At 35.1% G+C, this 14,914-nt stretch overlaps 1 protein-coding gene across 1 annotated transcript; it reads right to left on the reverse strand.

Annotated features, from left to right (window-relative positions):
- Positions 1–321: 321 nt before the first annotated feature.
- Positions 322–14,273, reverse strand: LOC149798345 (uncharacterized). Its single transcript, XM_089963488.1, has one exon. The coding sequence runs from the start codon at positions 14,140–14,142 to the stop codon at positions 11,284–11,286; it is 2,859 nt and encodes a 952-aa protein (XP_089819614.1). The 5' UTR covers positions 14,143–14,273; the 3' UTR covers positions 322–11,283.
- Positions 14,274–14,914: the final 641 nt, after the last annotated feature.

The following is a 14,914-nucleotide window of genomic DNA, read 5'->3' on the forward strand; positions in this document are numbered from 1 at the left end:
TGCGACCTCCCGCATCCAAGGCAGATGCTCTAACCAGTAGGCCACCGGTGTGGTCAAATCATTAATTAAAGTAACTAATTTGAAAATTAGGTCATACTGTGCTACTTTTAGCTTAATCTCCATAGAAAGTTGTCTGATTCAGCGGCTAACAGCAAAACTTAATCATAATTTGATGGATGGATAAATAACAGTAGCCCTGTTGCCCATCTTGTATTTGTGATGAGACATTTTCATTATAATATTGCAGCTTTTGCAACTTAAATGATGAATACTGCCAAAAAGTTAAGAATCAAATTTATCAAAAGAAATAATAAAGCAAAATCACCTTCAAAATGCCATCTTTATTATTGGATAGTGAACATAAATTGGCCTTTTCTTTGCAAACTACACAGCTATTAGCTATATATGTACATATACAGTTAGTGTAGACTACAGATTACTTATGGAAACAAAAGTGTTAATATTATAGATGAATAAATATGACAAAAAATATTTAAGAAATTTTTCAACATGAAGGATATATATCTGATTAAAATTTCAACTGTATACATACCTTCAAGAAAATTCAGAGGGGATGAAAATATTTTAAGAAATTTATCATATACAATGAATAGGGGGACTTTTTTTTTGTTTCCAAGCAATCGGGGCTGACTGCAAAATCTTATGACTAAGCTGCATGATATTTTCTTGACTTTTCAAGAATTCATGCAATGTAGTATACAGTTGACAATGTAGATGCATTAAAGAGTATGTAATAAAAATTATACAAAGCATAAAGATTAAATCTCTGAAAATACACAGTAAAAATGATATCCTCAATAAATATTTTCATGATAGTTACTTGGTAAGTATGAGTTAATCAGTTCTAAAAATTGGTAAATCCAACATCTATTATATCATCTTCTAAGTGTTTACATTTTCATTTTCCTGGAAATATGTAAATTTAAATGGTTGTTTTGATTGGTTTTTCACAGCACTTTTAACACATGATTGACTATATCATGCCAGGGATTTGGAGTCAAGTGCCTTTCACAACTACAGCTGACACATGCTGTCTTGGATGAGCTAAGACTATGTGACCATAAGCTATTGAGTCAGTGCTCTACAAAATGAACAACAGTGGCTGTCAACATTTCAAAGTAGGATGGCATTTTAAAAAATCTTCACCAAACTATAATACAATTTGTTATCCCCAGATAGTTATGTTGGGTTACAAATTCTAATTTTCCAAGTAAATCCAGTAGTATAAATCTATCCTCGAAACATAGTTTATGCTTCAGCAAAACACTACTGTAGTTATGTGATAACCTGGTTGGGCAAAGGGTTTAATATTTAAGAGTGAGAGTTAACTTGACTTTGGCAATTACCGTCTTGAACATAATTTGATGAAATTTTGTACCATTGGGGTCCTGCTTAGCACCTAGTTTGGGTTATCATGTGATAATTACGTGTTGGATTAGCAGAGTATCCACCTTTTTTCCCAAAACCAGAAAGTCGAATGCCTGCTATATAGCTGAAATTTTTAGATTTGAACAAACTAGTGACCAGAAAAGTGAGGCTTTGATTCCTGCCTAGACCAGATGTCAGCAGCAGCTTATGTTCATGAACAAGACACTTCATTCCAATCACATCAGAATGGTAAAAACAACCAAATATTTTACATGACTGTACACAGCTGGATCCTGTGAGAGTATCATTTTTTTTAATCCATATAATTCAAGCAGAAGATTTATTCAGATAAGGTGAAAAATCAATTTGTATTCCTATAAACAATCATCAAGTTTAAGACACATGTACAAATCATACTTTATCATTTGCTCAAAAAATGTGTCCTTTACATTTTCAACATCAATTTACAGACTGACACAGTAAACTACTAAAGATTCAGTGGTTTGTAACAGTACCAATTTTCTTGGACCCTGTGATAACTACAACTAACAAATTTATTGATCTAATGAACGATTCTTCAATGGAAACAGCCTCTTCCTCAATCCATGAAGTATTGACAATAAATTTTCACAATTCAAAATTGAAGGCCACACAAATAACTGGATTCTCTGCAACTTTTTTCTTTAAATAAAAATTGCACAAGGCACAAAAGAAAAACGCCCAGTATTTGAATGCATCAAATATGGCAGTCAACGACAGCAAACAGATCCAATGTATGGATGTACTGGTAGCACAAGATCAAACCTTGGTTTGAAAGGCTGCATTATCCTCAGCAAAGTTTTAAATTTCCAACTGCTAAAAAACTTTATAAACATTTGTTGTTGTTGTTGTTGTTGTTGTAGGGTTTAACGCCATTTTTCAGCACACGATAGGCTATACATGGCGGCCTGTATTAATGGTGGAGAAAGAACCCGGGAAAACCCCAGAAAGATCCACTGACCCATGAGAAGCCACTGGCATGCTTTCTCAAATACCCACATTGGTTGAATCTGAGACTCGAACCCATGCAGACAGAGGTGAGATGGCAATGATCCGTAACGGAGAGCGCTTTAGACCACTCGGCCACTCGGGGCCCCTATATAAACATTGGTTATTAATGTCTGTGCACTAGATCAAAAGCTATCTATAATTTGATATCATTCAATTTTTGCAATTAAATGAATTCAGCACATCTGTGACAATAAATTTTGTGAAGTCATTGGTTAAGTCATTAGTTAAATTACATGTACTACCATCACATATCATTACAGTTAAAAATATCTGTATCAATTCAACCTCTTTTTCAGTTTTATGAAATAAAACACTCCTAAAAAAATTCTCAAATACTCGCTCTGACCACTTTGGGACCAAATAGATCAGAAGAGCACAATATTTGTCATTAGCACCAATAATGAAGATGGAAAAATTTAAGCAGGGGGTGCTATGTGTGAGAATGTCTCAAATTTAATTTTCTGAGCATCATTGCTAGCCATGGGTCATTGATCTGCTTAACTCCGGACTATTTGACTGGCTAACTAGTATAAAAAAAAGCCAGGATATCTGATAACTCGAATAATTTATCAGCTGTTTTTCCAACAAGCATTGAGCTATTCTATGGCCAGCTGGAACATGCAACAAGCCAGTAAAATAGCATTGCACTATTCTACAGCCAGCTGGAAAATGCTAAGTAATTTGCAACTATTCACTGGAAAAGAGCTCAAATGGCAATTTTGCCGGGAGGCTGGCAAAAGACTTCTGAGCTGTTTAAGTGCCTGGCTGATCAGAAAGCACCATACTTTCTTGTATAGGCCACTGAGGTTTTTGTTTGGATGACAAGGCATGCTGACATAGCAACTAAATGTATGTCCCTATGGAGATAACCATTTTAGACAAACCATTTGCATTTAGAATAGTTAAAAGACCTTAATAACCAACTATTCAAATATTTTATGACTTAATTTTGAGATACGTGTCGGTGAAACTGGGACACGATGTGCAATGTATTTACAGTTCATCATAACAAATGTATATTAACATTTATTTTATCACCAACCTTTCCTGTTTCGAACTGAGTTAAATGAGTTTAGGAAGCAAAAATATTTCCTCTCATCCATAGCTCACTGATATTTGTCGATCAACTATTGCATAACTGAGATACCAATCGACAGCTGATCAGTTTTATCACCAGCTATATGTAAAATATTACATACAATGGACAGACGAAATATGCCCAACCTAACACAGCAAATGGGTAGAAGTGATTAAATAACATACGAAATTTCAAATCTTTAACCATTCAATTTTTTTTTTATATATCCGTTTTTCATGCAAAATTTTATTGTTATTTATAGGCAGCTATCCTTTAGTGTCTGAAATCAATTTGGACAAGTGTCCTTTATTGGAATATGGTTCCTGTGGATAATTGTCCTTTGTGTGTAGGTGTCTGTTATGGCCAGTTTCCATCATCAGTTTGTGTCTTTTATGGACAAATGTCCCTTTTACAATTGTGAAGTATGCAAGTAATCTTAAAGAAATGGGTCCGTAAATTATTTACTTGCTGAGCAGATTCCCACTATGAGATATTTTTAAAATTTGCCTAAATTGATATTTTATAAATGGCGGAGCACTAAATATCAGAACCAGCGAAAAAATGTAAATGTTGTTGGGATTATCTGGAGCTTGACCAACTAGAGAATACACTGTATAGTCATTTTTCCACTTATCTACAAGTAACATCAAATTCGGACATTTTTCACAGTTCAGATAAACTTATAATTTGCATCACTTAATTAAAAGAAGTCTGACAGTATCTGTCTTGATCAAAGACCAAAAGTTTTAACACTGAACAAATTTCAAACAACTTGCCATTTACATCAAGTTACAATAATATCAAAATTACATACAGTAATTGGGCTATTGAAATTTTGTGGTCATTTAAGGTTAAACAAGACAGTTGAGTAAACCATGAACACAGAATACATATCTTTAACTTTTATAAAAATGTACATTTATCTAAAGGAATATTCTGCTTAAAAAAGTCTACTGTATATTTGCAATCACAAACTCAGAAATCTTAACTATTTAAGACGTGTAATAAAAACAAGCATAACAATCTCAAGAAAGAAAATTCACAATATTCATTATGATGAATGGTAGATTGGAAGACTGTAAAATCCGCCTGAAATTGCCGATATTGAGGTACACAATTTAACTGGTAGCTACTGATGTTTTTATTTATGCAATGAACCATATATTATCGATTTGATGGTTAAAAATGTGTGTAATGTATATGTATATAAGTAATAATTACATTCAGATGTAAACATTTTTAGAGTAAAATTTATATTTATAAACAGATTAAAACATAATGAATCTGAATTATGTCTAAAAATACAATGCAAGTACACTCTATATTTGCATTCATATTGAATATCTAGAGAGCAGACTGGCATTAATATAGCAATGTACCAGTATTCAGATGGTTGGTTGAAAATGAAAACAAACTCGTTAGCATGTTTTTAATTGTGGAATTGTCTCACCTTATGGGTTAGGTTATATTCTCTCTCTCTCTGTATTATGTACACACACACACAGCGACACCAAAAATTCCACTCTCTGAAGGCTGGGACACTTAACAATTATTGCTGGGCAACCATTTTTCCCATTTTGAAGGCCTATTCTGGCAAGTGAAAAATATTATTAAAAATATTCCTCTTAAATATCAGAAAATTGTATCAACTGTTTTCCAGCAAGAAAATAGCTAATCCTTATATTGTACCCCGGTTTCCTGCACCAAAATAATTTTTATTTTCCAGGAGAATTTAGGAGAAAATTACAAATTTCAGGAGTCATTTTTAAAGTCTGATACTATGATTCAAGACACAATACTGCAGTTGAAGGCATGTGTGCAAAAAGCTCTTAGTTACCAGACTCAACCATGGGTACCGACGTAATACGATGATCGTTGCAAAATTGTTCATTAAAGTTGTAGAGAAAATAATGTATTTTTTGTAACAAAACCTTTAGTTTAGCTTTTAAATATCAAATTCCAAGACATTTTATGACAAAAAAGTAATTTTAATGGAAGTTTCCAGGATATTTTCATCAATTCAAATTACAGTTGGATTCCAAGACCTCCTTAAAATTCAAGAGGGTGTGTGAACCCTGTGTATCTCTGGGCGCCTACAACAGGGTTTCCAAATTATCTCCATATAATTCTGTAGTCGAGTGTTGGGTGATTTATACAAGGCCAAACTAATCCACGCTACTTATTATTAGAATAGGTCAATACTACAACCCTTAAAGAAACAAGACTCGTGAATGTTCATGTTATGCCAACACACCAATATATGGTAGCAACATCTTTCATCTTTAGTCTGCCATACTGAATGGATATGGTCTTGCATTATGCTTTCTCGGCAGCCAATTGAAGAAACTTTATCTAAAGGAACACAGCAAGTTTAAAGAATCCAAGCAATCATCATTGTCATTGTATTCTATGATGGCTTGTGGGGAAATTCCTGATCAAACCCCATGTGGAAAGTGTACAGTTACCAGACAGTTTAGACGTGTGTGATTTGGATTTTTAACGTAGTTTTAAAAAATATTCAGTCATATCGCTACGATGTCTGCAATGTGGCAGTTTATAGTGATGTCTAGCACTGGGACATCATGCTGCAGACATGTTGCATGATTTCCCACCCAGTCACATTATCCTGACACCAGACCAACCGGTCCTAACACTAACATCTTAATGCTGGATGCCCAGCGAGGCAGCTGTCAGTACCATTTTTGTAAGTCTTTGGTACGACTCAGCCGGGGATCAAACCCACAACCTCCCGCATCCAAGGCAGACGCTCTAGCCACTAGGCCACCAAAGCGGTCCAGTTTAGACCTGGGTTTAGTAGTATCAGATTCACAATAATGCGAACAATGATAATGAATATAAAATATGGATAAGTTTCTGGTCTGGGTTGTCCAACTACTAGAAAACTGAAGGACAATGAAACACCACAATAAATGGATGCATGTTTATTTGATGATCACAAATAGAATAGGTAAGTCTGTAAACCTGTGTGACATTTTCCACTAGCAGGACCGATGGTGAGTAAAAAGTACTGTATATAATTAGGACTAACAATATATCTCACAGCTACAGCAATATTGGGTGCAAAGGGAGTACTTTAATGGGCAACCATGGATTTTCACAACTGTTCTATATATAGTTAAGAGGATGCCCCACCTGAGACCTTTGTAATTATGTATACCACATGTATCTAACATAAAATGCTGCAACACAACATGGCAATAACATAGAATCCTAACAATGAAACAGCTAATGTGCCCAGAAAAGTGATATGTGTGTCTCACCTTGCAGGTGATAATTAAAAAATTCTGTCACAGTGATCAGTCAGATGAGCATGTCACATATCCAGTTCTAACATGCCATACTTTTAAAGGCTAACATTTTGCAAATCTAAGTGAGAGACAATCATTAGCATAGGAAAATCAATACACAACTTAAAATCCATGTGTTTACACTAAAATAAAAAAGCCTTATGATAAGGAAAACCATAATGGAAAAACGTCATATCAAAGAGAATCACCATACCAAAAATTTCAAACTTACAATTAATTTCTGATTTCTTATGGGGAGATAATTCAACATATGGGATATAAATACGAAGGCCCATGACAGGATGGAAACACATTATATATGGAACACTTCATCAGGGACAGCCACATACATCAAAATGCCACTGGGACTTTATGTTGGAAAAGAAAGCAAATATTTGTTTCATGCTAACCCTATAAATGAACAGATGAAGTTTGTTAAACTAGAGTCAACCTCTGATGGCTTCAGTATTCAACTAGAGTCAACCTCTGATGGCTTCAGTATTCAAAATGAGTCAACCTCTGATGGCTTCAGTATTCAACTAGAGTCAACCTCTGATGGCTTCAGTATTCAACTGGTTACTATACTGGTAGGTCATTAAAATCAGCATAAAATATTCACCTTCATAGGGCTGGTAACACTGAATTTGTTTTAACAAAAAAGAAAAAGGTGAGTAAACTACAGACAAACCCATGTTGACACTGATGGAAGATTTTGAGTCTTATGTTGCCTGTTTATTAAAATGTGCTATTTTCTGCATACAAATCTGTAGACCCTTACCTATATTTGGCAACGGCCATATAAGCATTTCCCATAATGCTCATTTGTGGATTTTTTTTTTAAAAAAAGGCGTTCAAAAACTTTCCCTCAATTCTGACATGAAAAGGATTTTGTACTTTCATACATGCACCCTAGGAAATGGCCACAGGACATATGGTCATGTTATTTAATGTAGATCTGCAAGTTATCAAACATAGATTTTGATCTGGATATATTCTCTATATATCATTATTTTGCAGGCATATCCATCCAATTCCTCAATTCTATGAAGAGGTCAGACCCAAAAACAGTCCATCAGTATCAACACAGATCTGGAGGCCTAATTTATAGGAAGTATCACATTGCCTTCCCTCCAGCTAAACTGGGATGAAAGTCATCTGCTGGAGACTTCATTGGGAAGGATCTATAAGAAAAATTATTCACACATATAAGAAAATTATTCACACAAATAAAAAATTGCCTAAGCTTAAAAACTTTAGTAAACCAATTAAAGAGCCATTCAATATATTAATTCTGACTGATCATAACCAATTTAAAACATACATGTCCTGTTCCATATTACTGACTGAGGAAAATTGCTGAAATTTAAGCTTAAAATATTTTAAGCACCTTCTATGCATGAGCCGAACATGTACTAAAATTACCCACAATGCCAGTTAATATGCTCAAAATGCACCAATAAATATAAACATCCTAAATGATAAAATAAAAAGTAAAAGCCAGCGTAACTGAAAAGCTAATCTGTTCTAAATAAGATCAAAAAACAGGATGGGACCAAATGACTAATGACAGTGGCATTTTTAAATACTTTAAACCACACTGTATATATGAAGTCACAGCAGAATGATACATCATTTTATTAACTGTTTAGTTGAACCCTGGGTCACAGTCCATGGATGGGGGATTGCTGAGGTAGTAAATGTAATATAGTGTTGGGATTTGTGATAGCAAGCCATCACAGTTGCTATAATTATTTCTGAGATCATAAACCACTTCCTTCTTTCCTAGATCCCTAACCTTAATCTGCACGACACACTGGGTGGGGTGGATGGCGTTAATACATTTAACATTTCAATGAGAGCATTGAATTTAATACCACATCAAACAATTTTTCATAATATGCAATAGCAAATAATAGTGCTTTTAAAATATTGCATACCTGAAACAGTATCACTTCAGAACCTCTGCTCTGCCATACACAGCTGTGACCCAGGTTGTAATCCAAATTCCTATATAGATATGGCGTTTATACTGTGACTGCATAAACAAGGATTTGTCAACAACAAAAAACAAAGCAACAACAACAAAGGGAAAAAAACATGAGAAATGGCAATGTCATTTCAATAATAGAAAATCTGATCCTCTCACACACAAGGAATGAAGCAAAAAAACAACAATGCCTCACTTTAATATGGTTACCATCTTGAGACTTCAAAGTGCCTGTACCAAGTTATATGAACTTCCAGCAGTCTCAGATACAGAGTTAGATTTTTGGATGAATGGATGGACAGACGTGAGTATATTACAATATCCCCAATCAAATGGTTTTTAAGAAAGGGGACAACAAATACATGCAAAGCAGATCTTCTAAGACTTGAAGTATTATAGGCTTAAACATACATAACAGGTATCGGCTGTTTCATGGACAAAGGCTTAACTTAGGAATTAAGCAAGTTGCTTAGTTTGAGTTTTGTCCATTATTTGAGTAACTCTAGTTAATATTACTGAATGTTTACTGTTTTGTTTATACAAGGTTTAATGAAGGATATCTTCTAAAAGTTCTTGTTTCTCTTAGGTTTGTATCCCTGTAATTGTATTAAAATGAATTACTATCCCCGTAGTGATATTAAATTTTTATATACAAGGAATTTCTGTGAAGGTATGTATATAACTGTGGAAATTAGATGCTGAATTTCAAACACTTTCCAACAGAGCAATACGTCCATAAATAGTCAATAATATTTAGCACACTATATAAACTATGATGATGATTAACATTTCAAGTGTTAGAGAACGTAAAATAAACTTATTTCAATTTATCATTTCCATAAGATGTACCTGCCAAGTTATTAATCTGCATTCCATAGCCCTAGAAGAGTAATACAATTGGTAGTGTCTGTGCATCTGACTGGCAAATAACTTGCAAAAAAATTTATGTAATTCAATGACAGCTTTTAATATTATTATTGATAAACATATATATAAAAATCAATGATTACGTTTTTAATCTTCATCAAAAACTGCCGGAATATGGCCATACTGACTACCGTATATACTCACTTATAATTATGGGACCAACTGCAAACGGCACAGACCCAGATCTGCCGTCACATAATGCACCTGCAGAACTGGGTCTGTGCAATTTGTTTGAAGTAATCAGTACAACAAACAACATAGACCCTAATCTAAACTTGCATTATGCTATGGCAGATCTAGATCTTTGTTGTTTGCAGTCTGACTTGACCTATAAGTGAGTATGATGATCACAGCAATACATTTAAAAAAATCTGTATAACATTTACCTCTCCCAAAATATTAAACTCACCACTGCAGTGAATGCAGTAATGCGTACAGGCACTCCTGGTAGTTAATGAGTCATGTAAGGGGAAGGTTGTACCTGCAGTTGCTCACCTAACTGAAACTTAGCACTAGTAGCAGTACAATGAAATTTCAATTATAGGGTTTCTTTTTATAATTCTGTTCATGACAACCATAAAAACCCATATCATAACCGAGGAGACTTATGCTAAGGAATGTTCCAATAAGTCTGTTTCATGACAAGGCATTGTGTAACAGTCACATAAGCAGAAAAATAAAAGTGAAATAGCAGTGATAAACAAACTCTGACTATTTTAAGGCGATTCATGACCATATCTTGGGTAAATATTTTCATGTCTTTTTTGTTAATTTTTATGGTGATTTTAATTACTTCTTTTTGTCTGCAATTACGTTTTAATTTCTGAGATTTATGCCAAAAATTCGCACATAAAACTTGAAGAGGTGAGTGACATTCCATGCATGAAAAAAAAAAATATTATTCTGTTTAGGTTTTTAGGTTGACTACTAGTAAAGGGAAACAATTTCATATTTCATCCTGTAACAGCAATGAGAGGACTTGCACACTGAAATTTATAACCTGTTTTCTGTTCATCTGTTTCAGATGTATAGTAAATATCTGTTTTAAATGACTGGGTTGAACATTTTAAACGTTGACCTCTTTTCACTTATTATTCCACCATTCTGCCGTAATCTGGATCAAAAGTGAAACCATCCGAGTCTAGCACAGATCCTGATACTAAGGAGCTGTGTTGTGAAGAGTGACCATAATAACTAACAGCGGCTTAGAAAAATCTCTGAGGATGAATATAAAACACTACAAACCTGATGATAAAACATAAAATTATGGACTTCAAACTTATAAAAATATGAGAAATAGTTAAATCACAATATAGTGTGACTGTGTCTTGAAAAACAAACACAATCTGCAGCACACAAAAGAATATCTGAATTCTGAAAATTATCCCAAAATACAACATAGCTAAATATTTTCCCTAATAGAAGTTCAAGTATTGCAAAAATAAACCTATGCACACTCATAAAATTATCCTTTTAACATTTATAGAACAAAATTGTACTATCCAAAGTAAACCATTTTCCCCCGCATAAAACAATGCACAATTCTATTGATTTCCTGAGTTGTCAGGATGAGCAATGTACTGGGAATAGTTTGTCATATTCATATACTGACTGGCTAGACTGGTATAATAGGCATAGAGTGAAGAAATGGAAAGGTTTTCTGGTGGTTCAATTTCATGAAGTCTTTTTGCAATCTCTTCCTGGCGACCTGTCAGGTCTTGTCTTGCTGCTCCTGCTGCATCTTGTCTATCTACCAGAGTTTCATGTTGTTGTCCAAGAAGAGCATCATTGTTATGTCTTGTAACAGGGACTGTGACCTCCAAAGAGCGTGGAACTTGGATATCCAAAGAGCGTACAAGACTTGGATCAATAATGCGACTCGGGACATCTGCAGATCTGCCATGAGTGGTTTCCTCCACCCTAGATAAAACCAATTCCTGTGATCTGGACAGATGTGTTGTGTTGTCTAATGAACGATTTACTGACGATGTCATTGTTGCATCAAGTGGTTGATCAAGACTTGCACCAAGAGTATGGTCAAGTGTCCTGCTGTAATCATGCTCTGTCAACCTCATTAAATTTAGATCAGCAGACCTGGCTAATGCTTGGCCTTGATAGTGAGAGTCCATTGCAATGCTTTGCACAGGGGCTGTATAGGAATAATGGTTAACTGTTGATGAGGCTGGAATAGAATGTTGTGTATAATCCAGATGAGCGTTGTATGCATATGGGTTTGAGCTGCTAGGTCGCTCATTAATGGAAGGATGCTGTGCCTCGATTTGACTGGTATGAACCTGAGAAGGATAGGAATCTAAAGAAGTTTGAGCTGGTGTCTCAGGAGCTTGAGCTGAAAGATGTGAATGGGGCTGAACCATGGATGGTGCTGGAGTGGAAGCTGATGATAAAGGTGAGTCCAAGGCATGATACTCATTCTTTATATCTGAATTAGAATCATCATCACCACTCATTTCACTGGCAGGTCTGATGTAATAATCTTTGTTAGACTTAACATTAGTCACAATATCTTCTCTCCAGTTGCTTGGATCTTTGTGTATCTTATGTACAAGAATCATATGGCGTCTAATAATGGAAGCATCACCGAAAGTCCGTCCACACAACTTGCAAGAGAATGGCTTGTCTCCCTTGTGTGCCCTAACATGTCTCTGAAGAGCTTGCTTTTGTGTAAAACCACGACCACATTCCCCACAAACAAAGTCTTTATGGTCTGAATGAATTTTTTCATGCATTTTAAGGGCTGACCTTTGTCTAAAAGCCTTAGTACAAAACTTGCAAACAAATTTTTTCACTCCAGCATGAATATATTTGTGATCACGAAGAGCAGATTCATAGCTAAATGATTTACCACAGATATTACATGGATATGGACGAGCACCTACATGGACATTGGCATGTTGCTGTAAAGTGTGTTTGGTTGTGAAACTTTTTCCACATACAGAACAGAGGAAGCTCTTCCGTATTCCCATATGCTCTGATTTGATGTGACATTCCATTATGTACCTTGTACAGAATGTTTTTGCGCATATCTGACATGAAAATTCTGGGCGTTTATAACCAGTGTCATGACGTTTCCGATGGTCACGCAAAGCCTTCAGTACTTTGTACATTTTACCACATATGTCACAGACATGTTGTGGACCAACATGAGATGCCCTGTGACGTTTCATATACCGCAAATTTGGAAATACTTTATCACAAATGTCACACTTTGTTGGCTTCGCAAAATGTATCCGATGTTTATGATCACCAAGAGCATTTCTTGTTTTGGCTATGAAGTCGCACATATTACATGGAAATTCTGATTGGATTTCATTGGGGCCTTTCTTAGGTCTTCCTCTGTTTCTTTTAAGTGACTCATGTTTCACACTGGTTAAATTCTCTTGCTGATCTGTACCTGGCTTGTGATTCCTTAACCTGTGAGTCATATATTTTTTCTTAAACTTTTTGCTAAGAGCCGCCGATTTATTTGTTGATTTGTTAGATTTTCCCTTCCCATGTCTACTTCTTGTTCTTGGTCCTGATACACTTTCCTCACTGTCTGTTCTTTCAATCTCTTGTTCTTCTTGCTCCTCTTCATCACTATGATCATTCTCTTTTGTCATCTGACTGTCAGAAGGCTGATTTCGTAACTTTTTTGACTGTGTTCTTTGCTCCTTCGGCATTGTCCACTCTTCATCTGTGTCATCATCGACATTTTCTTGACCATCTTCATTATAATACTCTTCCTCATCTGTTGGAATATAATCTTCATCTAACTCTTTTTTAAACCTTCTTGTCTGACGTAGTCCAGACCTCATTTCATTTGATTCACCAATATAAGATTTTGGGGGGAAGTGATCATCCAATTGCTTGTTTTGAATGGGTTCATTATCTAGCTTCTTTACCTTGCTAGCCCTATGAGGGGTTTGAACAGGAATTTCTGGGCTCTGGGGTAACTGATTTTGATTTAAATTCAATGGTCTATCATAATTTGGAACAACTGTTGTGGAATGAATGGCTGGTATATTCACTGATCCCATGGAAAAGTGCTTTTCTAATAACTCTTTTGGCAAGGGATCCGACAATTCTGCATTTCTGCTCAGTACCTCTGCTGCTTCCACCAAGGCCGTGAATGGACGAGAATCGGGTGTACCTGTCACTTCACCTTCTTTTCGGATTACACCCGATGCCCCATAAATAGCTAATGTGCTAACTAACAGTTTATGGGCTCTTTCCATAGGGTTCCATAGACCATGAAGTGTGTAGTTCTTTTCAGACGCAGTGATATTTACCCCTGCATCTTCACAGATACGTTGCAGCACTCCCAGGAAATCAAACGTGTCGGGAAATTTTTCCATGAAGGAGTTCGACACATCCGCTACCACCCTGGAAAATACAGTCGTCATCTTGACCAGCAATTGTTATTTAATCAAATTATTAATATGAGTGAATAAACTCATCCAAGCATTTTTGTAAAATGTTGCAAAAAACATGAATTTGGATGAAAACTCTTCGTCAAACTTCCAACATACACAGATCAAACCTCAATATGTTTTCTTAGGTGGTGAGGAAACAAGAACGGTAACTGTTACTGTTTCTCATAGGTTATACAGGGTCGACGAACGTGTTATCTGGTCATTCCGTACCCAAGTCGTTTCGTACCCAAATGGTCGTTTCGTACCCAATGATTTTGTCGTTTCGTACCTAAAGTACAAATATAACCACCAGTATAATATAAAAAAAGATATTTCATATGTGATTCGAACTATTTAAAGCTGTTCAATGTTTCATTACAGGTATTACCATGTGAGAGTGAGTATCTTTTGATCGCCAAGCTGAAGTATTGTAATATAATAGCATAAACAATTTTCTTTTCATCAGAATAAACTATTTCTATGTTATTTTCCCCCCTTTGTGATAGATAGATAGATAGACAGATAGATAGATAGATAGATAGATAGATAGATAGATAGATAGATAGATAGATACATAGATAGATAGATAGATAGAGATAGATAGATAGATAGATACATAGATAGAGGCATCCAAAATTACAAAGGTAATTACACGAACAATAAATGCTAAAATGAATCTACATGATAGTAAAATAACGGCTATATATAAATGAATAATAATAATAATAGGAATATAACTAAGGGATAAATATCATATGAATTC

Source organism: Sinohyriopsis cumingii, chromosome 6 (assembly GCF_028554795.1).
Source record: "Sinohyriopsis cumingii isolate HCF-2022 chromosome 6, ASM2855479v2, whole genome shotgun sequence".
Lineage (NCBI taxonomy): Eukaryota > Metazoa > Mollusca > Bivalvia > Unionida > Unionidae > Sinohyriopsis > Sinohyriopsis cumingii.